The following is a 26,190-nucleotide window of genomic DNA, read 5'->3' as shown; positions in this document are numbered from 1 at the left end:
AGATGAAGCAGACAGCAGAAATCAACACGGCCACCCGTGTGCCACCACACGGCCGTGTTGATTAAAACAGTGCATTCACACGGGTGCCCGTGTGCAGGAACACGGCCCGTGTTGTTGCTACTGTAACTGATGCGAAAATATATAAATCATGAGGATCCACACGGCCGCCCGTGTTCCACCACACGGCCGTGTTTTTTGCACGCAGTTGGAAAACCTAATTTTTGCTATTTGAATGGGTTCTGCTCAGCAAGGGTAGTTTGGACTTTTAGCTTTGGAAAAGGTCATCTGAAGCTATAAGAAGACTTGGAAGAGAAAGAGAAAGGCACCTTTTGACGGACGAACGAAAGCATTACAGTGGAGAAGCTAGCGAATACAACGGATTCGAAGACGGCGAGATTCAACGGTAGCCACCATTGAAGATCAAATTCTCCTAATTCTTTGTAATGTCTAATCTTTACTTTATGAATTCTTTAAGTACTATGAGAGGCTAAACCCCCTGATGCTAGGGGGTGGTCCTGATGTTATCGTATGTTATGAATGTGAACCAATGATTCCTTGATTACTATGTTATGTCTTTCAATTTAATTGTGTGATGTTATTATGCTTTTGTATCGGACAAATACAAATTAATCTATGACTTCCAATAACAGGACTGTGATTGGTAGGGTTTTCACACAATTGGGTTTATGAATGCATCATCTAGGACTAGTAACTTTCATAAATTACCGTAAACCTTGATATATTGTATGATTAAAACCAATGATTAATTGAATGGACATTTGAGTAAGAATTGGTAGTTTAATAGTTTCTCACTTAAGGACTTAAGTAAGAACATTCTGAGGTTAGGTGATTGAATGTAGCACAGGCATTAAGGAAATCGGGATAAATTCATAACGGACTAACTCAACCACTTACCCTAGCATCTTTTATCTTAATCAGTTATTTTTACTATCTTCGTGTCACTATTCGCAATTCCAAAACAAACCAACCATTATCTTTTTGTTTGAATAGAATCGAATTGAAATAAGTAATTCCTACGCAATCCTCGAGATCGATACTGGGAAATAAACTCCCTATTACTACATCGGTGAAAATAGTACACTTGCTATTTTTCCGATCAAGTTTTTGGCGCCGTTGCCGGGGATTGCCAAACTACATATTTTAATTTTCATTCTATCGAAATTTTGTTGTTTACCAACTAAAATTTATCTGTGACAATTTTGTGATTCAATTCTAATCGTTGTCTAACTTGTTTATGCGAGGTAAGGCCTCAGCTGATTTTCATTTTGACGCAGAACCAGAGAGAACATTGCGGGCAAAGCTCAGAGAAGCTAGAAGAAAGAAACTGGCAAACTCTGACAGCGAAGAACCGGCCACACCGAGAACACCAGCTTCTGTTCACTCCGAAAAATCTGAGTCAAACACGGATTCCCATCCAGACACTGTTAATATGGCTGCAGACCCACCTCCACCAGAAAGACTTTTAGGTGACTATGGCAGACAGAATAATCCAGCAGTGCGGTTGACCATTGTGAATCAACCTGTTAATGTTGCTCACTTCCAGTTGCACCCGTCTACTATCCGCCAGTTAGAAAGCAAACCTTTTGCGGGAAAGATCAATGAGGATGCAAACAAGCATCTGCAGAGGTTTCTGACTATGACTACATCATTGAAAATTGATGGGCATTCTGAGGAAGCAAAGAGATTGGTCATGTTTCCATTCACGTTATCTGAGGACGCTGAGGAATGGTTTTATTCCCTACCTGCAGGAAGCATTACTACATGGCAACAAATGGAAACAACATTCTTGAATGAGTATTTTCCTGCTTCTGTGTATATCCGTAAGAGGTATGACATTGTGAACTTTAAACAGAAAGAAGGAGAGACACTTGGAGATGCTTACAAGAGATTCAAAAGATGTTTAGTTGCATGTCCTACACATAATCTGGATGAAACTGAACAAATGCAGAATTTTGTGAATGGGCTGAAGATGAGAACTAAGCAACTCATTGATACAGCTGCTGGTGGCTCGTCTAATTTTTCTACAGCAACCGGTATCAAAAAAATCATCGAAGCTATTGCAGCAAATGAGCATTTGGAATTGTATGACCGTACTGTAAATCAGCCGGAGGGAAAAATTGACTTGAAATTAGCAAATCAGGTAGTGAAAATGGAAGACCAGATTGCTGCTGAGGTTGAAAGGAGATTGAAAGCTATGAACTTAGGTACCCAGACTGTTGCTCAAATTCAGCCGGTTCCGACCATGATTTGTGAAATTTGTAGTGGACCACACTTTGCCATGCATTGTGTTGCAACCGCAGAACAAGTGCAAGCTATAAATTACCTGAGGCAGAATAATCCCTATTCAAATACATATAATCCGGGGTGGAAAAATCATCCTAATTTCTCTTGGAAAGATCAGCAAGGTAATGTTCAGAAGCAAGAACCTCCACAACAACAATATCAGTCGCAACAACAACAGTATCAGTAACAAGTACCAAAGAAAGCGGATTGGGAGATTGCTATAGAAAAAATGGCAGCTCACAACATTCAATTCCAGGAAGAAACTCGAAATAATCAGAAGAACACCACAACATCAATAAAAAATCTGGAGATTCAGATGGGTCAAATTGCCCAACAGTTAGCGTCAAATTCCCATGCACCTGGCACGCTTCCTAGTGGGACAATTGTTAACCCCCGTGATCAAAGTCACATTAAAGCTGTGGTCACCAGAAAAGGAAAGGCTAAGGAACCACAAGTTGACGAGCAGGTTGAAGAAGAGGGATTGTTGGAAGTTGACTTAGAGATTAGAGAAGAGCCAAAACAGACTGAAGAAATGTTAGGCGAGTCGACAAGCCAGCAAGAGAAACAAAAACCAAAAATCATGCTCCCTTTTCCGACAAGAACAAAGAAGAAAGATCTCCATGAAAAAAACTTTGAAAAATTCTTAGAATTATTCAAGAAGCTTGAGATCAACATACCTTTTGCCGAAGCTCTGGAACAGATGCCGATCTACGCCAAATTCATGAAAGACATCATATCAAAGAAAAGATCGATCAACAGCGAACCAGTCATGCTAACTGAAACTTGTAGTGCTATTTTGCAAGGCCTAAAAATTCCAATGAAGAAAAAAGATAGAGGTGCAGTCACGATTCCATGTAGCATTGGAGATAGATCCTTCAAGAAAGCACTGATCGATTTAGGGGCAAGTGTGAGTCTGATGCCCCTCTCAATTTACAAAAAACTTGGGTTAGGAGAGGTGCAGGATACTCGCATGACATTGCAGTTTGCGGATCATTCTATGAAGAGACCATATGGTATAGCAACAGATGTTCTGGTGAAGATTGATAAATTTGTATTTCCGGTGGATTTTGTGATACTTGAGATGCCGGAAGATGAGGAGATTCCTCTCATATTGGGAAGACCATTCCTAGAAACTGGAAGATGCATGATAGATATTGAAGAAGGAACGATGACCCTCAAAGTTTACGATGAAAAGCTCAAAATTGATGTGAGGGATGCTATGAAATTCAAAGAGGACGAAGGGGCGAGTAAAAGTATCGAAGTGTTAGATACGGTTTTTGCTCAATCTATGCAGATTACAACACCCAGGCTTCCGTTGGAGAGAGTTTTAAGTTTATCTATTGTAGAAGATACTGAAGGAATTGATGAGGAAGAATCCGAAGTGGTAGAAATGTTAAAGGAACAACCGCCTTGGGCTCGTTCCCGACAGCAACGTTGGGAGGAGCTTCGACCCAAAATATCTTCAGAATCAACACAGGATGTAAAAAAGGGGATAGAGTTGAAACAATTACCGGAACATCTCAAATATGTTTTTCTTGACAATGAGGAAAAATGTCCAGCAATCATTAATTCAGGTTTGAGAGAAACACAAGAAGGAGAGCTAATCAAAGTCTTAAAAAAGTACAAAGGTGCTATTGGGTGGGCGATGGACGATTTGAAAGGAATCAGCCCGACAATGTGTATGCACAAGATTTTAATGGAGGATGATCAGAAACCGGTCGTCCAACCTCAAAGAAGACTGAATCCGGCCATGAAAGAAGTTGTTCGCAAGGAGGTCGTGAAACTGTTAGATGCAGGGTTAATTTACCCCATATCTGATAGTTCATGGGTAAGCCCAGTTCATGTGGTACCAAAGAAGGGTGGGACAACTGTGATAAAAAATGAAAAAAATGAGTTGATCCCCACCCGTACTGTTACAGGATGGAGAGTTTGCATAGACTATAGAAGACTGAACACTGCTACAAGGAAGGACCACTTTCCTTTACCTTTTATCGATCAGATGTTGGAAAGATTAGCAGGTCATGATTTCTACTGTTTTCTGGATGGATACTCAGGGTATAACCAAATTGCGGTGGCACCGGAGGATCAAGAAAAAACAGCATTCACATGCCCATACGGAATCTTTGCTTATAGAAGAATGCCCTTTGGGTTATGCAACGCACCTGCAACATTCCAGAGGTGCATGACGTCCATATTTTCCGATATGCTTGAAAAGCACATGGAAGTATTTATGGATGATTTTTCTGTTTTTGGATCTTCTTTCGAAAATTGCTTATATAATCTATCACTTGTGCTGGAAAGGTGTCAACAAACCAATCTAATTCTGAATTGGGAAAAATGTCACTTCATGGTGAGAGAAGGGATAGTACTTGGTCATAAAATTTCCCATCAAGGGATCGAGGTTGATAAGGCAAAAGTGGAAGTGATCGCAAATCTCCCACATCCGGTGAATGAGAAAGGTATACGGAGTTTCTTGGGACATGCAGGGTTCTATCGGCGGTTCATTAAAGACTTCTCCAAGATTGCAAAACCTTTGACTAGCCTGCTTGTGAAGGATACTCCGTTTCTGTTTGACAAGAAGTGTAATGAAGCCTTCGAGACTCTGAAAAATAAATTGGTGTCTGCTCCTATAGTGATCTCGCCTGATTGGTCGCTACCCTTTGAGATAATGTGCGATGCGAGCGATATAGCTGTAGGGGCTGTCTTGGGGCAAAGAAAAGAAAAACGCCTTCACGTCATCTACTATGCTAGCCATGTATTGAATCCAGCCCAGATGAATTACGCAACCACAGAGAAGGAGTTACTGGCTGTGGTGTATGCCTTTGACAAATTTAGGCAATACTTGCTGGGAACGAAGGTAATTGTTTATACTGACCATGCTGCGTTGAAATATCTTTTTTCTAAACAGGACTCAAAGCCAAGGCTACTCAGATGGATCTTGCTATTGCAAGAATTTGACCTTGAAATTCGAGATAAAAAGGGGTGTGAAAACCCCGTCGCTGACCATTTGTCTCGAATGTCCCCGATTGAAGAGACGGAAGAGGACTATCCCATAAAGGATGAGTTTATAGATGAAAGGATCCTCGCGGTGGTGGATGTTCCTTGGTTTGCGGACTATGCAAACTACCTGGTAGGTGGTGTAATTCCTGACGACTTTGATTATAACAAAAAGAAAAAGTTTCTTCATGATTGCAGGTTTTATCTGTGGGACGAACCATTCTTGTATAAGAAAGGAGTAGACGGACTAATTCGTCGATGTGTCCCGGAGGAAGAACAAAACGAAGTGTTAAAGGCTTGTCATGACTCCGACTATGGGGGACATTTTAGTGGAGATAGGACAGCCGCAAAAGTCCTCCAATCCGGGTTATACTGGCCCACGTTGTTTAAGGATGCCCAAGTAGTGGTGAAAGAGTGCGACAGATGTCAACGGACAGGAAATATCTCCCGCATGAATCAAATGCCTCAAAAAGGAATGCTTGAGGTGGAATTGTTTGATGTCTGGGGAATAGACTTTATGGGACCATTTCCAACATCATATGGGAAGAATTATATTCTGGTGGCTGTGGACTACGTCTCAAAATGGGTGGAAGCCGTAGCTCTCCCCTCGAATGATGCTAGAGCAGTGGTAAGCTTCCTTAAACAAAATATCTTCTCCAGGTTTGGTGTACCTCGTGCACTTATCAGTGATGAAGGAACACATTTCTTGAATAAGCTCATGGAGAACTTGTTACAGAAATACAATGTGAAGCATAAAATTGCCACGCCGTATCATCCCCAAACGAGTGGGCAAGTTGAAGTATCTAATCGGCAAATTAAAATGATTTTAGAAAAAACAGTTAGTGCTTCACGGAAGGATTGGGCAATCAAACTGGATGACGCACTATGGGCGTACCGAACCGCGTTTAAAACGCCAATTGGCATGTCTCCGTATCAGCTAATTTATGGTAAGGCTTGTCATCTTCCTTTGGAATTGGAGCACAAAGCCTTTTGGGCATCCAAATTCTTAAATTGTGATCTTGCAAAAGCCGGTGAAGCCCGAATTCTTCAACTTCATGAGTTAGAAGAATTTCGTAATCAGGCATATGAGAATGCAAAGATGTATAAGGAGCAAACTCGAAAGTGGCATGATCAGAGAATTATCAGGAAAGATTTCTGGGAAGGCCAATTGGTGTTGTTGTTCAATTCACGGCTCAAGTTGTTTCCTGGGAAATTAAAGTCCCGATGGTCCGGACCATTTGTCGTGCATAAAGTTTTTCCACACGGGGCAATAGAGATCAGGAACCAAGACAATGGAGATATCTTCAAGGTAAATGGCCAGAGGCTGAAGCCATATTACAGTGGCCAACAACCAGGTTTGATTGACCAGATGCGCCTCACCTAAGGAAGCGGTGAACCGTCGAGCCATGCGACGTTAAACGAAGCGCTTCGTGGGAGGCAACCCACGTGTTCGATTTCTAACTTATTTTGTTTTGTTATTGTTTCGTTATTTTCTTTTCTGTCTAGGTACGAAACACTGTTGTAGGTAAGGAGTGGACTTGGAGAAGGTGATCATAATCCCTTCCTAGCGAAAGGAGGCAGACAAAAGAAGCCGTGCCGAATTCAAAAAAATCAGACAACAGGGGCATCCACACGGCCGCCCGTGTGCCTACACACGGCCGTGTTGATTACTCCAGTGAGTTTACACGGGCACCCGTGTTTCGACACACGGCCGTGTTAAATTTTCCAGTAAGTTTACACGGGCACCCGTGTGCCATCACACGGCCGTGTTAAATTTTCCAGTAAGTTTACACGGGCACCCGTGTTTCCACACACGGCCGTGTTGTTTGTAACGGAAATTTTTTTCAAATTTTGACATTTTGGGTATTTTAAATAGTGGGCCCAACTTGCTTTTATATCTCTTCTCCACCACTCATAAGCACTTTTTCTGATTTTGGTAACTTCTCTCTCCCTCTCCCTCCATTGTTAACCTAGCCTCCATCAAAGTAACCTCCATATTTCTCATACTTCCATTCACTTAAACCCTATCTCACCTTCACAAAAAGTGTTCCCCTCGCTGTCCTCTACACAGTGACGGTTCCGCTTTTCACTAACCCCTTCTTTTGAATGTTGAGAATTTTTCTGCCAGGTACACTATGCCTCCAAAACGTGCAACCAAGGAAAAGGAGGTAGCTTCGTCGTCTCGACCTAAGCAACGGGTTCGACGCGCTTCCAACAATCATGGCATTTTGTTTGACAAACAGGAGCATCAAGAGAGGTATGCCATTCTTGCCAAACGCAAACTTATCCCGACTAGATATATGTGTGATGCCACCTTGGATGAGTTAGGTTTGAAAGAAGAAGTGCATCGCATGTTCCACACCATTGGTATGTTGGAGTACATGCAATTTGAGGCACCGACTTTCGCTCGGATAACACTTGAGTTTTTGAGTACTGTTGAATTTAAGATGCGGCGGAGGTGGACAGGGTCGGAGTTGGAATTTTATGGACAAATTACCTTCCGCATGTTTGACGAAGATCATGAGCTATCGGTTGCGGAACTAGGGAGTATTCTGAAACTCCCGGTATCTGGACCCGGAACCCCTCCGGACACTTTCTCTGCGGTTGAATTCTGGCAAGCGATTACAGGAAAAACGGGGTATAATCCCAGCTCAGGAAAGGCTTCTGGAATTCACAACCCGTGCTTTCGGTATGCACAAAAAGGGTTAGCATACACCCTGTTCGGACGGGGCGATAGTACGGGGGTTGCGGCAAAGAGAGAATTATATTTTTTGTATTGCATGGCTCACAATGAGCGACTCAATGCAGCGGCTTTCGCCGCCAATCATCTGAAACAGGTAGCCAATGCAACTACTGGAGATATTTCTGTCGGTGGAATGATAACGCAGATAGCGGGTCACTTCGGCTATGATCAACTGCTGATGGAAGAACCTGCAATCACGGGCAAGACCAGGATTGACATGCACACGCTAGTCAATCAACAAATGATTGTCATCCGGTCAACCCATTATGCGCTGATGATTCACAATGCGGAAGTGCTCGCACTTCCGGCACCTGGGTCCATTGGCATTGCCAATGCTGCTAATTGGTTGTATACAGGTGCAGCTCAGGCAGGAGGGGAAGATGCACAGTTTGACCAGGATGTTGGAGGTGAGTACATGGAAGAAGATGAGACACACACGATGCAGCCCCCACATGATTCGAGCATACCGGGTGAAGGCTCCTCCTTTATGTCGCAGGATCAGTGGGGTTGGATCCAAACGGAGATGGGAACTCTCCGCACTGAGCAGACCAGGCAAGGTGCGGAACTTGATAGACAGGGTGTAGAACTGTTCCGGCAAGGGACAGTCATGGATGATATGCAGGCCATGATGCAACGTTTGATGTTGCATTTCCCACAAGATCCTCCGCCTCCTCCTCAACAGTGAACACTGTAAGTCCCCGTCATGCGTGAATTTAAACATTGAGGTCAATGTTTAGTTCAAGTGTGGGGGGGTTTTTCTCCTTTCATGGTTTATTTTATTGTTTTATCGCTATTATGTTATCTTTGTTTATCGTTATTATGTTATCTTTGTTTTGTTTGTTTTTGTTTTCTATTTTTGGTTGTTGGATTTACTGTGTGTACAGGGTGATGAGAAACAGTGGACGAGTCCGGGGTCAATGGTAGTGGATGAATGACACCCCTCAAACTGAGGCTGATAAGGCACCCCGGAAGTTGATGCAACCTTGAGAAAAGAAAGTCAGACACATTTTGGGAACACCGGACCAAGAAAGCGGTAGGGAAAGACCAAGTCAGGAAAGAACCACATAACACGAAGAGACTTCAGAGCTTGCAAGCTAACCAACATGGTGAGATCACAAAAAGCCAAACACGAAACATCAATATGAGAGTTCAGCCAGGTATAACTTTATCACTCTGATTTTGCGTATGTTCTGTTGACACGTCACAGCATGACAACACACACTGAGGCAAGTTGTTTGTTTAGCCAGGGCCTTTCTAGCCATCCCTATATGTATGTTTCCCTTCGTAAAACCCCGTTGAGCCTTAGCCATTTGTTCATTGTAAACCCCATGCTAACGTCAAGCATTATTCCTCATAAATCCATGTTAACTTTTAATTATCCATTCCCTTTTGTGTCATAACTCGGTATGATTGTGTGAATTGCAAGATGTGCAATGAAAATAAGTTTGGGGTGAAAATTTTGAAAGGGAAGGCAAGTGCATAAGATGAGATCATACAAAAAGAAAAACAGTATGTATATCCTTTATAAGAAAAAAAAATAAGAAAAAAAAAATGCACTTGCCGAGACCTTAGAGATATGAAAGGCTCGGAAAGAAAAAAAAAAATAAATAAATAAGAAAAGAAAAAATTGCACTTGCCGAGACCTTAGAGTCCAACAGATATGAAATGCTCGGAAAGTTGAGTAGAAAAAGAGGCAAAAGATTTTTTACCCCAAAAATACATGTGATGCACAGGAAAAGAAGAAAAAGTGCACAATATGATTACCGAGTTCAAAACCCTTTGTTACCCAATTTTTTTTGTTTATCCCACCGTACCCAAGCCCCGTTACAACCTAAAAAGACCTCAAAAAGTGTGTGAAATCTGCTGTGGTAATGACATTAGAATGTGTTCAAAGTTAAGAGTCTGATACTGTATACTGTGCTGTGAGTGTACACACCTAACCCCGAGAGATATTGTGAGTGTGTGAAAAGCTTGCAGGTGAAGAGGTTTCGGATATGGAATGTGGTAAACTGCCTGAATCGGAGAGACCTGAAACTCGATTGGAAAAGTGGAACACGAATGGTGAAAGACTAGGTTGCATTGTGGAAAGCAAATTCGAGGGTGACCTTGGTTTGGACTCAATACATCACTTGAGGACAAGCAATGAGACAAGTTTGGGGTTGTGATCGGTCACCATTTCCATTGAATTCCCGACGGTAATCCGACATATTTTCATCACCTTGGTAAGATTTATTTTTGTTTTTAGTTGCATTTGAGTCAAGTATCAAGTTTTGTTGGTTTGGTATTACATTACATTCGATTACGAGTTTAAGTCAAAAAGACCTTGTTTATGCTTCGTTTGGGTAGTATCATTGTTCCAGGTTCAAAAGCAAGAATGGTGAAGTTCGGGACACTCTGAAGGACGAAAATATGACAGAACAGCAGGTCAACACGGCCACCCGTGTGCCATCACACGGCCGTGTTGCTGGCCAAACAGAGAAAAAGATGAAGCAGACAGCAGAAATCAACACGGCCACCCGTGTGCCACCACACGGCCGTGTTGATTAAAACAGTGCATTCACACGGGTGCCCGTGTGCAGGAACACGGCCCGTGTTGTTGCTACTGTAACTGATGCGAAAATATATAAATCATGAGGATCCACACGGCCGCCCGTGTTCCACCACACGGCCGTGTTTTTTGCACGCAGTTGGAAAACCTAATTTTTGCTATTTGAATGGGTTCTGCTCAGCAAGGGTAGTTTGGACTTTTAGCTTTGGAAAAGGTCATCTGAAGCTATAAGAAGACTTGGAAGAGAAAGAGAAAGGCACCTTTTGACGGACGAACGAAAGCATTACAGTGGAGAAGCTAGCGAATACAACGGATTCGAAGACGGCGAGATTCAACGGTAGCCACCATTGAAGATCAAATTCTCCTAATTCTTTGTAATGTCTAATCTTTACTTTATGAATTCTTTAAGTACTATGAGAGGCTAAACCCCCTGATGCTAGGGGGTGGTCCTGATGTTATCGTATGTTATGAATGTGAACCAATGATTCCTTGATTACTATGTTATGTCTTTCAATTTAATTGTGTGATGTTATTATGCTTTTGTATCGGACAAATACAAATTAATCTATGACTTCCAATAACAGGACTGTGATTGGTAGGGTTTTCACACAATTGGGTTTATGAATGCATCATCTAGGACTAGTAACTTTCATAAATTACCGTAAACCTTGATATATTGTATGATTAAAACCAATGATTAATTGAATGGACATTTGAGTAAGAATTGGTAGTTTAATAGTTTCTCACTTAAGGACTTAAGTAAGAACATTCTGAGGTTAGGTGATTGAATGTAGCACAGGCATTAAGGAAATCGGGATAAATTCATAACGGACTAACTCAACCACTTACCCTAGCATCTTTTATCTTAATCAGTTATTTTTACTATCTTCGTGTCACTATTCGCAATTCCAAAACAAACCAACCATTATCTTTTTGTTTGAATAGAATCGAATTGAAATAAGTAATTCCTACGCAATCCTCGAGATCGATACTGGGAAATAAACTCCCTATTACTACATCGGTGAAAATAGTACACTTGCTATTTTTCCGATCAGCTACCATTAACTCCATCAACTTCTGACTGGTTACAATTGAGTCCCTCAGTTGTACAGTTTATCCCTTCTTCACCCACATTCTTCTCAATGTCATAGTTTATCTCTTCTTCACTCACATTCTCCTCAGTATCACAGTTTATTCATTCTTCACCCACATTCTCCTCAATTTCATATGTTGTCCCTTCTTCACCCACATTCTCCTCAATGTCACATTTTGTCCCTTCGTCATCCACAATCTCCTCAATGTCACATTTTGTCCCTTCATCACTCACATTCTCCTCAATGTCACAATTTGTCTCATCATCATCCATGTTATCCTCAATGTCACAGTTTATCCCATCATCACCCACATGTATCCCCATATTTGTACCTTCTTGCACCATAGTGGTCCCCACATCAGTTTCATTAACTTCAAACTCAGCTCCCACATTTGTACTATCTTGCACCACAGTGGTCCCCACATCAGTTTCATTAACTCCAAACTCTTCATCAATAATGTCATACTATGAAATAGGATAAGTAACATATAAATGACATTCCCCAATCATTATTGCAATTGTTTGCATCCTCTGACATCACAATATCACAAGCATTCATTTTATCGTAATACCAAAGTTTATCTACAGTTGGATAACCTAAATCTTTTAACATACCTAAAATTTCAAAGTAACTCCAATAATCCGGATCAACATCCCAAATAGCCTTTAACCCTTGATACCCTGACTTTGTAAAGTTAGCAAACTCACCGGAATGATGATCAACACACTTAAACATCTTCTTCATTACTTGTTCAACCTACATAAGATAGCAGAAGTACTAAGGAAGATGGCCAAAAAAAGTTCGCATTTTTAGTAGGTTACAAGTGAAAAACCATACCTTAATTGTAATCAGAGAAATGTTTCTACCGTCGTCAATGGCGTTGGTCTGTGGAACAGGATGATGTTATCTTCTTCAATGTAGTTTGCCCTATTCATAGAGATGTATTTGTTTGCCCTAACCTTTGAACTTCATGCTTTTGAGCTTCAAGCCTTATTTATTTAACTTCAACGAATTACAATATTGCATTTTTTAACCATTTTCTAGGAATATTAAAAGTCCACGTCATATGTAAATAGTTCATCCTGACATTTTTTAACGTTTTTTCAATACAAACTAACAGAAAGGACAAATACTTTAATGGAAGTGAAGTTAAAGGACCACTATATAACGTTTTTTCTTAAGGGACCAAAGCGAAACATCGCATAAAGTTAAGGGACTAAATGATGCATTAAGCCAAAAATCTAAAAAGAGATCTAATATCTTCAACAAAATTACCAACATGACATAACAAAAATATTGTATTGCTATGAAACCATAAAATGCCCTTAGTATAAAATTCTCTGCAAATACAGTGTCCAAGTACCAGAAAGAACACAATTCCTTTGATTCAAGACATAAATACAGTTTCAAACATCATCATGAACCTAGCTTCAATCAAATATTCAACCACGCATTGAACTCCACCTCTATTTTGGACCCAACATTCTGTTTACTCTACTCCGGCCCAAAACTCTGCTTTCGATTTGTTGCAAAATGTCAATTTGAACCAACAACCCATTGTGTTTTATACGTGAACTAGTAGCCACCCCTTGTGCTCTCTTTTTCAATTTCAAATTTGTGATTCAGTTATGTTCAGCCTGTAAATTGTTACAATTGCTTTAGTTCATGGGTTGCCTTTATCTTATACCAGTTTATCTGTATTACAGAATGTGTAAAAATCATGAGTTTTCATATAAAACAGAAACTACTAAGAAATATGCAATATTCAGATATCAAATTTGTGTCAAGTTAGATTCCTTACCAAAGTATACACCAGAAGCTTGTAATGAGCATAGTCTAGTTATCTAAAACAGCCACAGACAAAATCACTATACAAGGTGAACAATGTACATAGAAATTTTGATATAGTCATCACTCACCAACAGAAAGTACTAAGAAATATGCAAGATCCAATAATAGTGCATATTTTATCAAAAAAGCTTGTTTTTTTATACCAAATTTCTCCACTTGAGTGCTAATTGAGATAGAGTCTTTGTAGAAGAGCCATCTTCTTTAAGTGCACTATTAGCAGCTTCTTTCAATTCTTTCACTCTATTGCGCATTTCCCCGCCTTCTTCCCCTTCCATGAGACACTTGATCAACCTAGCAATTTGATCTTTTTCCGCAATACCATTCTTATTAAGTCTTGGCCTTAGTCCCACTTTGAGGCCTTCACTCAGAAAAACCGCATTCGTTCTCTGCTCGGCAAAAAGAGGCCATGTGATTAGTGGCACACCATGCACCACACTCTCAAGGGTTGAATTCCAACCACAGTGAGTCAAGAACCCGCCAACTGAACTGTGACTAAGGATTTGAATCTGGGGTGCCCATGATGGAATGACCAAACCTTTTTCTTTGGTCCTCTCAGAAAATCCAGATGGTAGAAATTTCAAAGGATCAACCTCATTTTGTGGTGAAAGATATGCAGTGTTGGCTGCACTACTTGGTGATCTTACAACCCATAAGAATTTATGATCACTCAATTCCAAACCCAAAGCTAATTCATAAATTTGTTCTTGCGAAAGCGTGCCACCACTCCCGAAAGAAACATATAAAACTGAACAGGGTTGTTGTTTATTCAACCATGACAGACATTCCAACAACCTATTAGCATCATCACCATACTTTGTTTGCATTTGGATAATGGGTCCAACAGCATACAAAGGAGGGTTTTCACTTCCTTCTTCTGTCATTGCTTCTATAGGACCTTTTTCAATTTCTAGAAAGCTATTAACAATAACACCATCAAAAAGACGAAATCTTTCAACACGTCGGAGTAAGAATTTGTAAGATTGACTTGATCTATCTTGAGCTTGATCAACTAGATCCCGACCGTGAATTGGCACACAACCTGGTATTTGAATAGCATCCGGCAGATCTCTGTACTCACATGATGTTTCCTTATCCAATTTGAGAAAATTCAAGTACGAGGACAAAGCGGTGACTCCAGAAGGAAAGTAAACATAGGACAACATGTTGAATTCCTTAGCCAAATCTAGTGCTTCGGTGGCGAATGAATCAACCACCAAGGCAACAAAGCGTGTCGTTAAAGTTAATGATTTCAAAGCCTGGTGTATAGATTGCAATGAGTGGTTCACTGTGAGCTGAAGTTGCAATGCTAAAGCAGAACCTTGTGGCAGTGATAGGTCCTTGGGATCCACTGGTGGAAGAAATGTACAGTTGATGTTTGATGGAAGAGTTTGAAGGATTGTTTTAGAGGCAGTTGGTGGAGACCCAAGTGTAGGAATGAAACATGTGACATGAAAGTATGGATGAAGGTGAACAAGTAGTTTGGAGAATTGAAGAATAGGTACCAAGTGGCTATATCCAACACCTGCAACAACTGCGATATGAATCCTTTTATCCATGGAAATTTGTTGGAAAGTTAGCTTATCCAGCAAAGTGTTTTTATGATCTAAAAATGGTAAAGCCTTTCTTTTTCGGGGACTTGTGAAAAGAAAAGAAAAACAAAACTCACCTAAGTATACATGTGCTACAATATTAGTATTAAGTATATGGTTTTGGCTTATTTGTCTAGTATTATTTTTGTAATTTATTAATATAAATATGTTGGAGGCGTGAAAAATGGTTTTTGAAGGTTGAATCATGGAGAAATTCAAGATTAGCAAAATTACAGATGTTTAACATTTTTTTTGCGTGGTCCGAAACGCGCGTTTTCAGCCGCAAATGACTCATGGATTTTGGATAGATTGAGCCATTGGGGCGTTTTTGAGATTTGATAAAAGTTTGATGGATTTAACGATTGTTTGTTGTGTTTTGGTGGTGTTCTACATTGATATAGTGTACTTTTGTGAGATTTTGAGTCGAAATTGTTTGTGTTGATGTGTTGTTGGCTAAATAAAAGTTGATGGAAATTGAAAATAGCGTCGAAGACAGTTCTAAGAAGTCCACTACCGATTTTATTACTACTACAAAACTCACCGACATCAAGCTCCATGGAGATGGTGAAAACTATGTGGAGTGGAAGTATTTATTTGAAGTTAGTGTTAAAATTAATGTGTTGTAACCACCACTATCTTTAGTATGTATTATGAGAGAATTGTAACCATCACATTATAATAATTGTCTTTATTTAGATTTATGGTAGAGCTGTATCATTAAGATTGAGAGAACCAAAGAGTCCTCATCTTAATTACCAACTTATTGTCTCCTATGTCAGTTTCCTTTAAGCCTATATAAAAGTGAGTGTGTGGTGGATTCAATAATATAAGAGTATTAAAAAATATATATTTTCTTACTCTAAATTCTGCAACAATATAATTTATCATATACCACCTCTAGAATACCATCAACAGTGTGGTATCAGAGCTGCAGATCCTTGCAGCTGCAGCAAAAACAAACAAAAATGGCTTCCACAAGCAACTCTTCTACAGTTTATAGCAATGTTAAAGTTCCTTTGTTTGAAGGAGAAAATTGTGATTTTTGGGCTGTTAAAATGGAGACTCTATTCACCTCTTTGGATGTCTTGGAGTTCGTCCAAAACGGGTATGAAGAATCAGCACCAACAGAGGCTGAAGAATCAAGCCAACGACTTGAAGAATTGAAGAAGAAAAAGAAGATCATAGATGCTGGAGTTCTCGGAATGATTCAAAGAGCAGACTCTATATCCATTTTCCCAAGGATTATGAGAGCAAGAACATCAAAGGAAACATGGAATATTCTACAACAAGAGTTTGAAGGAGACTCAAACGTGAGAACTATGAAACTTCAATCTCTTAAGAGAGACTATGAAAATGAAAGAATGAAAGAGAATGAGAGTTTGAATGAATACTTTAATAGACTCTCTGAATTGGTGAATCAAATGAAGTCACATGGAGATACAATAGATGATCGCAGAATTGTTGATAAAATTCTGATTAGTTTGACAGAAAAATTTGATCCTATGGTGGTTGTTATAGAAGAAACTAAAGACCTATCAATTATGTATGTTCAAGGGTTGATGGGGTCTTTGAGGTCCTACGAACAAAGGTTGTTACGACACTCTGAAAAATCAGTTGAGAGTGTCTTTCAATCTAAACTCAACATTCAGCCCAACAATGGGGAAAATAAGCCCCCAATATAAAATAGAGGTGAGTCTTCTAGAGGTGGAAGATTTGGAAGAGGCATGGGAAAAGGAAGAAACTCACGAGGAAGAGGAAGAGGCGCGAATGGAGGAAGATGGCATGAAGGAGCATCAAATAAATGGTGCAAAATTTGTAAGAGTAACACTCACAACGAGAATGATTGCTGGAACAAGGGTAAACCACAATGTCACAATTGCAAGAGATTTGGGCATATTCAAAAGGATTGTCGTTTTGTCAATCAACAACATGATTCATTTGCAGGAGGAGAAAATGATGAAGGTAATTTGTTCTTTGCTTGTCAAAAAGAATTTCAAGAAGATAAAAATGTGTGGTATTTGGATAGCGGTTGTAGCAACCATATGACCGGAAAGAAAGAAGCTTTTATAAACATTGATTCTTCATTTGGCTCAAAAGTTAAATTGAAAAATGGAGAACATGTTGAAGTAAAAGGAAAAGGCAGCATTGGAGTTATAACAAAGCAAGGAAGCAAAGTCATTCATGACACTCTTTATGTGCCAGAGTTGGATGAGAACTTGCTAAGCATTGGACAGCTTTTGGAGCATGGCTATTCTCTAAATTTTGAGAATCGTGAGTGCAGAATTTTTTATTCAAAGAGAAGAAATGTTGTTGTTGTAAAAATGACCAGTAATAGAAACTTTCCACTTTCTCTTAATTATGAAAAAAATTCAGCATGATGGCTAGAGAAGAAAATGACTCTTGTTTATGGCAGAAGAGATTTGGGCACTTGAACTACAATAGTCTCAAGTTGCTTTATCAAAAGAAGATGGTGTATGGGCTGCCAATAATTGAAGAAAAATTTGGTGTGTGTGAAGGATGCATGCTTGGCAAACCCCACCGCCAACCATTTCCAAAGGAAGGAGTATGGAGAGCCAAACAAGGGTTGGAACTCGTACACACAGATGTGTGTGGTCCTATGAATACTTTGTCTCATGGAAAAAACAGGTATTTTATTTTGTTTATTGATGATTTTACCCGCATGTCATAGGTATATTTTATGAGACAAAAAACTGATGTTTTTGTAATTTTTAAGAAGTTTAAAGCTTTTGTTGAGAAACAAAGTGGTAGGTTTATAAAAATGTTAAGAAGTGACAGGGGGAAGGAGTACACCTCGAATGAATTTCACAAATTTTGTGAAGATGAAGGTGTTGAAAGACAACTCACTGTTGGCTATACACCTCCGTAAAACGGTGTATCTGAAAGAAAGAACCAAACCGTGATGGAGATGACGAAGTCTATGCTACTTGAGAAAGGTTTGCCTAAAACCTTTTGGCCCGAGGCTGTTAATACTGTTGTGTATTTGCTGAATAGATGTCCAACAAAGGCTATATGGAATAAGACTCCATTTGAATCTTGGAGTGGAAGAATACCTTCGGTTAACCACCTTAAAGTTTTTGGGTGTGTTTGCTATGCTCAAATTCCTAAACAAAATAGGACAAAGCTGGAAGAAAGAAGTGAAAGATGTGTCTTTATTGGCTATAGTTCCATGTCAAAGGGCTATAGACTTTATAATTTGAAGACAAACAAGGTGATCATTAGCCGGGATGTTGTATTTGATGAGAAGGCTTCTTGGAATTGGGAGGAAGACAAAATGAAGGAGAAAACAGTCCCTGCAATTTTATTACAACAAAATCCAGCAACTGAAAATGAGCAACCAACCCCATGTACACCAAGTTCTTCATCCTCTCCACGTTCACCAATTTCAAGTTCATCATCTCCCAGCTCAACTCTAATAAAATTGAAGGACTTGAGTGATATTTATGCAAGGTGAAACTATTGTATTGTGGAACCAGAAATTTTTGATGAAGCAATCAAAGAAGATGTTTGGAGGAATGCGATGCAAGAAGAAATAATGCAATTGAAAAGAACAAAACATGGCAGCTAGTTGAAAAGCCAAATGACAAAGAAGCTATTGGAGTAAAGTGGGTGTACAAATTGAAACATAATCCAGATGGTTCAATCCAAAGAGCCAAGGCTAGGTTAGTAGTCAAAGGCTATGCACAACAGCCTGGAATTGACTATAGTGAGACTTTTGCTCCGGTTGCACGTTTAGACACCGTGAGAACAATCATTGCATTAGCAGCTCAAAAAGGTTGGAATTTGTACCAACTTGATGTGAAGTCATCTTTCTTGAATGGAGAATTAAAAGAAGAGGTGTATGTGCAGCAACCTCAAGGCTTTGTGACTAAAGGCCAGGAGGAAAAAGTTTACAAGTTGAAGAAATCTATCTATGGATTGAAACAAGCCCCTAGAGCGTGGTATAGTGAAATTGACAACTACTTCATTCAGCAAGAATTTCAAAGAAGTCAAAGTGAGCATACCTTTTATGTGAAGCGTCAAGGTAAAGATGATATCCTTCTTGTTGCCTTTTATGTTGATGATTTGGTGTATACGGGTAACAACAAGAAAATGATTGAAAATTTTAAAATAGAAATGATGAAAAAATATGAGATGAGTGATCTTGGCTTGTTGCATCATTTTCTTGGTATTGAGGTTTACTAAGATGAATATGGAGTTTTTATTTGTCAAAAGAGATATGCCGAAAATATTTTGAAAAAGTTTGGCATGTATGGCTGCAAACCTATTGGTATTCCTTTAGTGGTGAATGAAAAATTAAAGAAGGAAGATGGTGGAAGATTAGTAGATGCAAGCATGTATAGAAGTTTGGTTGGAAGTTTGTTTTATCTTACAGCTTCAAGGCCTAATTTAATGTTTGCTGCTAGTTTACTCTCAAGATTCATGAGTAAACCAAGTCATTTACATCTTGGGGCAGCAAAAAGAGTTCTAAGGTATGTCATGGGAACCATGGAGCATGGAATCAGATTTGAGAAGAATTCTAAACTTGAAGCTAAAGACTATTGTGATAGTGATTGGGTCATAAGTGTTGATGATATGAAGAGCACTTCAGGTTATGTATTCAACCTCGGTTCAAGTGTGATCTCTTGGTGCTCAAAGAAGCAAGATACTGTGGCACAATCTTCAGCTGAAGCTGAGTATTTAGCAGCTGGTTTGGCTACATGACAATCACTTTGGTTGAGAAGAATATTAGAAGATATTGGAGAGAAACAAGAGGGAAGTCTACAGCTTCATTGTGACAACAAATCAGCTATTTCCATGGAAAAGAATCCTGTTTTTCATAGCCGGACCAGACACATTAACATAAAGCATCACTTCATTCGAAGTATGATTGAAGAAGGAGATTGCAGTTAGCTTTCTGCAGTTCACAAGAGCAGTTTGCAGACATTTTTACTAAAGCACTACCTAGAGGAAAACTTCAGCAATTTAGATCATCAATGGGAGTTAAAGAGCAACACATTAAGGGAGAGTGTTAAAATTAATGTGTTGTAACCACCACTATCTTTAGTATGTATTATGAGAGAATTGTAACCATCACATTATAATAATTGTCTTTATTTAGATTTATGGTAGAGTTGTATCATTAAGATTGAGAGAACCAAAGAGTCCTCATCTTGATTACTAATTTATTGTCTCCTATGTCAGTTTCCTTTAAGTCTATATAAAAGTGAGTGTGTGGTGGATTCAATAATATAAGAGTATTCAAAAAATATATATTTTCTTACTCTAAATTCTACAATAATATAATTTATCATATACCACCTCTAGAAATACCACCAACGGTTAGTATCGCAGAAATGGGAAATGATAGACATTTAACATAGGTATGTCCAAAGGAATCAAAGACATTAACGATACGAAATTCAGACCATAAACGCAAAGAGTTGTGGGATTTTTTGAAATTTATTTTTAATAAATTTGATAATCTGAATCGCATTAATGTTGTTTCAGAGATTTTTCATCTCAAACAGGATAAACAAAAATTGATGAATTATTTTCTAAAATTTAAGAAGAGCAGTAAATGTATTTGGAGGAGCTTTAATGAAGAGTGTGTGATCAGATTGATTTTGAGAGAAACCGTAAGAAAGAGGTAAGCTGGTCAATTTTAGCCACTGTAGAAAAAGCCTCAAGAGTGTGGTGAATGAGACATGTGACATGAAAGTATGGCTGAAGGTAAACAAGTAGATTGGAGAATTGAAGTAGTGGGAATAAATGGCTATATCCAACACCTGGATAGACTTTTCTTTTGTGTGATAGAGAAAATAATGTATTGAAGATTGAAACAAAGAGGTGAAAGAGAGAGTAGACAAAAGAAAGGTAAAATGTATAGTAATTTATGCCAATAAGCATTAGGACAAAACACAAACCACATGATCTTTGTTTCCAGCTCATGGAATTTGTAAACTAGGATTTACTCACCGTTTGTCAATTATTTTATTTCAACAGTCTGATCAAACATGACATATTCAAATTCTATTTTAACAAGAATGATCAAACCTGACTTATTCAAATATGAGTGGGGTTTCGTGATGCTGCTCAAACCACGAATCCAATTACTCAAATGGAATCAACTTATTTATTATTTTATTTGTTTATTTCCTGATATATATATATTATATATATATATATATATAATATATATATATATATATATATATATATGATTCAATCTATGAAAATCTACTATTCGATTATTGAGTTGAACTTCTCAAATCCATTAACTCAACATATTGACATGATATTAATGTTTTTTTATTATTTTAAGTGAAAAAATATTATATGATTACAAATCACAATTTTGTCATAAATTTTCATTTATCACCAATATTATTACTAGGCCACTAAATTAAAATAGTTTTAAAATTAAATGTTATTATTTGTTATTATATCATTTTCAACTTATAGATTTCATAGAAATGATTCTTTTATAAAATTTGTTATTATTATTAAATGATATGGTATATGAATGAATTTTACTAAACATTATATCATCATCATCATCATCGTGTTTAAACATTGAAAATATGTGTAATTTATTAAATTAATTTTTAATAATTTTGAAAAAAAAATAAAAATCAAAAGTCTTTCACAAAACACATTCTATAGCAAAAAAAACAACTCGAAAAACTTACCTTGAACTCTTCTTGTATAGAATGTAAAAAGTTGTGGACCTGATAATTTTGAAGCAAGACTTCCAATATTGATTTGTGGACCAGAAAACTTGTGGGAAGGTGTTTTAGTTTAGAATTATGTATGGATAACTTTGAAACAAGACTTCTAATGAACTTTTGTAGACTAGATAACTTTGAAACAAGACTTCAAGTGAGCTTTTGTGGATCAGAATACTTGTATGCAAGACTTAATTTTCCACGAATTCTCTAAGATCCTCTCAATGCACCGGAGAAACTTAATTAAATGAGATAAAAATAATTATTATTTTTTTACAAATACACTATTTATACATGGACGTTTGGTTAAATTCCTATTCATTGTTGGGGTAGGGGGATAGATATAGGGTATTGGGTCAAATTTCCATCACTTTATCTTCTTATTGCTTGTGTTACTTTTTTTTTTTTTGAAGTAATTTATTTTGATTGAGATTGATTTTTGTAATCAAATATAACAACAAGAAGATTTTTGTGTAGTTGAAACTTTCAATTTCCCAAAACAATTGATAGTTATCATTGCAAAGATCCTAACCAAAAGATTTTATAAACTTGTTTTCCTTGCCAAATTTGTCAAACTTGGTGGCCCATATTTTAGCCACCTCCCAAATAATGCAATTTTATCTCTTCAAGACTCCCACTTATTTCACATACATTTAGATAAGTCTTCAAAAAATACAACCAAAAATTTTGACAGAAAAAAATGGGAATCTCTAAAACCAGTGAAATTTCAGTGCCAACAAAACTCGACTATGATAGAGCAAGTGAACTGAAAGCCTTTGATGAAACAAAAGATGGTGTCAAAGGACTTGTTGATGCTTCTATCACACACATCCCTCGCATGTTCCATCACGAAATTGATAAAGATTCAGCTTCATCTTCAAGTAGCGCCACCAAACTTGTTGTTCCTTCTGTTGATCTTGCTGACATTCATCTAGATCCAACAAGAAGAAAAACAGTGGTTGAGAAAATTAGAGAAGCATCTGAGACATGGGGTTTCTTTCAAGTTGTTAATCATGGAATTGAAATTCCTGTTTTGGATGAGATGAAGAATGGAGTTACTAGATTCTTTGAGCAAGATTCTGAGGTGAAAAGAGAACTATACTCACGTGATGATGCTGTGAAACCTTTGGTTTATAATAGTAACTTTGATCTTTATAGTTCACCCGCTGCTAATTGGAGGGATACCTTTTACTGTTTCATGGCTCCTCATTCTCCTAAACCAGAAGATTTGCCATCAGTTTGCAGGTAGCCTTTAAATTTTGATGCTCTTGCACTATAGATCTATCTATCCATGAAACACAGACTCCGACACTGAGACACAACACAAGACTCTGACACATAGATAATGCCAAAATAAAAAATAGACTAACACGCGCGTGCACACACATGCGAGGTAGTATTTGATAATAGTTGAGATTAAAACATTTTTATGCATGTGGTTGCAGAGATATAATGTTGGAATATTCAAAGGAAGTTATGAAACTAGGAAACGTATTGTTTGAGTTATTATCGGAAGCACTTGGACTGAATCCAAACTATTTAAATGATATGAGATGCAATGAGGGACTTGTAGCTGTTTGCCATTACTATCCTCCCTGTCCACAACCAGAATTAACTTTGGGAACAACCAAACATACTGATAATGACTTTATCACCGTGCTTCTGCAAGATCATATTGGTGGCCTCCAAGTTCTTCACGAGAATAATTGGGTTGATGTATCACCTATACCGGATGCTTTAGTCATCAACATTGGTGATCTTCTACAGGTAGTTTTAATCGAGATTAATTTTGATACGCGATTAGTTAGTGTAAAACATATTGACATTGTTAATGATCTTGTTTACTTTGTTATAACAGCTTATAACAAACGACATATTCAAGAGTGTTGAGCATAGAGTAGTGGCAAACCATGTTGGTCCAAGAGTATCAGTTGCGAGCTTTTTTAGCACGAGTTTTCAACCTTCAACAAAGATTTACGGTCCCATAAGGGAATTACTATCAGAAGAAAATCCTCCAAAGTATAAGGAAACTACAGTTCGTGATTATGTTGTCTTTTCCATGGCAAGAGGCCTAGATGGAACTTCTCCTTTGCCGTATTTTAGGGTTTGAAATTTCCGATTAACAGTAAAGGTATTTCCTTATCAATGATAATGAGAGAATACCACATTTAATTTTCATGTCATCTAAAACTATCGAATTGTCGATATAATTTTTTGGTTTGTCACCTTCCACGCTTAAACGAGACAACAGGATAATCTTTTAATTTTGAAATCATTTAATTTATTTTATACACCTATGTCATCACACTTTTTTTTCTATTTACTTCTTCCACACTCCGATATAAAAAATTGTTTTCATCTATTAGGACCAAAATTAAACCTTAAAATATTTTCTTTAAGAAGTTACATTTTTTTTAGTGAATTTGAATAAGTGCGACGGATAAGTGTGCTGGGCCAAGTTGATGGTAAGGCCAATAAGGCCACTACTTTAGGCTCCAATTTTCAACAAATTTAGAGTATTATTTTATAGAGAACAAATTTAGGGTATTACTTTATAGAGTTTTTTAAAGCATCCTAAATCTTTTCACCGCATTATGTGAATTTCTATCAATGTCTTCCGTTTCTGGAGATGCATCTCTTACGCATCAAGTAAGGTCTTTTTGAGTGGCGTTATATATGTTGGATAATTTTTATTCCGGAGATACATCTCCGGAATATTTTAAAAAAACCTTTAATTATTTAACAGTTCAGTAGATATTCCAGAGATGCGTCTCCAGAAATTTTTAAAAAGACCTTAATTATTTAACAGTTCAGTAGATATCCTTAGATGTATCTTCGAAATTATGGGCATCATTTTGAAATTTACATCACCTTTGCATGTCAGATATTTCCAGAGATGCATCTCCGGAAATATCTGATAAAAGAATCAACTGCATGATCAGACAACCATTGTTGACATAGTTGTTTTCAACCAAAGTCTTCACCCTAAAAACCCTTCATTCTCAATTCATTTTTCACTCCAAATCTCCATTATTTTTGGTTCATCACATCATAGAGAGCAAAAGAAGATAGAATTTCAGATAAAGATTCTTCTTTTCTCTCTGTGTTGCTCACACTAATCTTTCATTTTGACTGAAAAAAGTTACGTCGTGTCCAGAAATGTATCTCTGGAACGTATATGAACTTACCCGGAGATGCATTTCTGGAATTTGTTTGTGTTTATTTTTGAAGTCATTCTGCAACAGTAGTAGTGCTTATGTTCTATTATGATTTTAATTGTTTTCATTAGATATGGTGCACCCCGATGTTTTCTCAAAACAAGTTGTTTCTCCGAATGTCCAAGGTGTGGTTGTTTCTCCGAATGTTCAAGGTGTTGTTGTGAAGGCGGTAGATGTTGGTAATGACTTTAAAAACAAGCAAGAGTTTGAATCTCGTGATCAAATGCTTCAATGGATTTGTATGGAGACCTCTAAACCATGATTTGGTGTGGTTATCGGAAGGTTCGAAAATGCTTCGGATAGAAGATGCGCCTTTGCGACAATGATTTGCAAAAGAAGTGGGAAATATAGAACTCCTCTCCGGAATTTTAAAAGAGACGACACCGGTATAAGAAAATATGATTGTCCGTTTAAGGTTTGTGCTTACATGTTGGCAAATAAAAATTGGAGATTTAATGTGATATGTGATTCGCGTAACCAAGATTTGTGTTTAAATTAGTCGTTCATCCTAATGTCTGTCGGCTCAAGTTGGAAGAGAAGGAATATGTCGTTGACATGACCTTGAATCTTGTTCAACCGAAAAATATACTTGCGACATTAAAACAAAAACGTCCCAAAAATATATCAATATCGAGCAAGTATATAATATTCGGTACCTCACTAACAAGGCTCTTAGGGGGGATACAACTGAGATGCAACAACTCTTGAAATTGTTTGATCATAACAGTTACGTGTCTAGGTACCGAACATGCGATGATGGAGTTACTGTTAGAGATATTTTTTGGACTCATTCTGATTCCATAAAGTTGTTCAACACGTTTCATACGGTGCTCATACTTGATTCAACCTACAAGACCAACAAGTATAAACTTCCATTATTGGAGATAGTTGGTTTGACCTACTGATAAGACATATTCTGTTGGTTTTGCATTTCATAAGTGTGAAAAAGATGACAGTTTTACTTGGGAATTAGAGGTGTGTCGGACATTGTTGAAGGTACAATATCATTGTTCCATGGTTGAATGAGAAAAGGATGTGTTAGGAAACTGAACTTTGATGCGACAACGAGAGATTCAGGTACCGCAAAGCAAGGAGGAATTGCAAGGTTAACACTCTAACAC

General features: G+C 37.9%; 3 protein-coding genes across 7 annotated transcripts; 2 read left to right on the top strand and 1 right to left on the bottom strand.

The window, feature by feature from the left end:
- Positions 1–12,966: 12,966 nt before the first annotated feature.
- LOC127098275 (hydroquinone glucosyltransferase) lies at positions 12,967–15,350 on the bottom strand. Of its 4 annotated transcripts, none has more exons than XR_007793323.1 (3): positions 13,606–15,350; positions 13,488–13,530; positions 12,967–13,381 (listed from the first exon to the last, which is right to left on the bottom strand). XR_007793323.1 is itself a non-coding variant. In XM_051036817.1 (3 exons), exons 1-3 carry the CDS (start codon positions 15,331–15,333, stop codon positions 13,368–13,370), a joined length of 1,710 nt encoding a protein of 569 aa, XP_050892774.1. In that variant the 5' UTR covers positions 15,334–15,350; the 3' UTR covers positions 12,967–13,367. The 4 variants fall into 4 exon arrangements, 2 of the variants coding, with proteins under 2 accessions (XP_050892774.1, XP_050892775.1); XR_007793324.1 differs by having other exon boundaries at positions 12,967–13,323; XM_051036817.1 differs by having other exon boundaries at positions 13,681–15,350.
- A 4,042-nt stretch (positions 15,351–19,392) lies between these two features.
- LOC127095798 (secreted RxLR effector protein 161-like) lies at positions 19,393–19,848 on the top strand. Its single transcript, XM_051034436.1, has one exon. The coding sequence runs from the start codon at positions 19,393–19,395 to the stop codon at positions 19,846–19,848; it is 456 nt and encodes a 151-aa protein (XP_050890393.1).
- Positions 19,849–22,272: 2,424 nt separating this feature from the next.
- Positions 22,273–25,546, top strand: LOC127098274 (1-aminocyclopropane-1-carboxylate oxidase homolog 12). 2 transcript variants are annotated; one of them, XM_051036816.1, is made up of 4 exons: positions 22,273–23,096; positions 23,297–23,618; positions 23,710–23,982; positions 25,141–25,546. In XM_051036816.1, exons 1-3 carry the CDS (start codon positions 22,552–22,554, stop codon positions 23,959–23,961), a joined length of 1,119 nt encoding a protein of 372 aa, XP_050892773.1. In that variant the 5' UTR covers positions 22,273–22,551; the 3' UTR covers positions 23,962–23,982; positions 25,141–25,546. The 2 variants fall into 2 exon arrangements, with proteins under 2 accessions (XP_050892773.1, XP_050892772.1); XM_051036815.1 differs by lacking the exon at positions 25,141–25,546 and having other exon boundaries at positions 23,710–24,142.
- The last annotated feature ends 644 nt before the right edge of the window (positions 25,547–26,190 follow it).

The sequence above is a fragment of the Lathyrus oleraceus genome, chromosome 6, assembly GCF_024323335.1.
Source record: "Lathyrus oleraceus cultivar Zhongwan6 chromosome 6, CAAS_Psat_ZW6_1.0, whole genome shotgun sequence".
Classification (NCBI taxonomy): Eukaryota; Viridiplantae; Streptophyta; class Magnoliopsida; order Fabales; family Fabaceae; genus Lathyrus; species Lathyrus oleraceus.
The sequence above is the reverse complement of the archived record's forward strand: the minus strand, read 5'-3'. Positions and strand labels throughout refer to the sequence as shown.

Bases quoted from the DNA above. Each gene is read 5' to 3' on its own strand.
- LOC127098274 (XM_051036816.1), top strand. From the start codon at position 22,552: ATGGGAATCTCTAAAACCAGTGAAATTTCAGTGCCAACAAAACTCGAC. The intron at 23,097-23,296 runs GTAGCCTTTAAA...ATGTGGTTGCAG, and splicing joins GATTTGCCATCAGTTTGCAG to AGATATAATGTTGGAATATT. The intron at 23,619-23,709 runs GTAGTTTTAATC...TTGTTATAACAG, and splicing joins ACATTGGTGATCTTCTACAG to CTTATAACAAACGACATATT.
- LOC127098275 (XM_051036817.1), bottom strand. From the start codon at position 15,333: ATGATTCAACCTTCAAAAACCATTTTTCACGCCTCCAACATATTTATA. The intron at 13,531-13,680 runs GTATAAAAAAAC...TGGCTGTTTTAG, and splicing joins CACTCAAGTGGAGAAATTTG to ATAACTAGACTATGCTCATT.
- LOC127095798 (XM_051034436.1), top strand. From the start codon at position 19,393: ATGTATGGCTGCAAACCTATTGGTATTCCTTTAGTGGTGAATGAAAAA.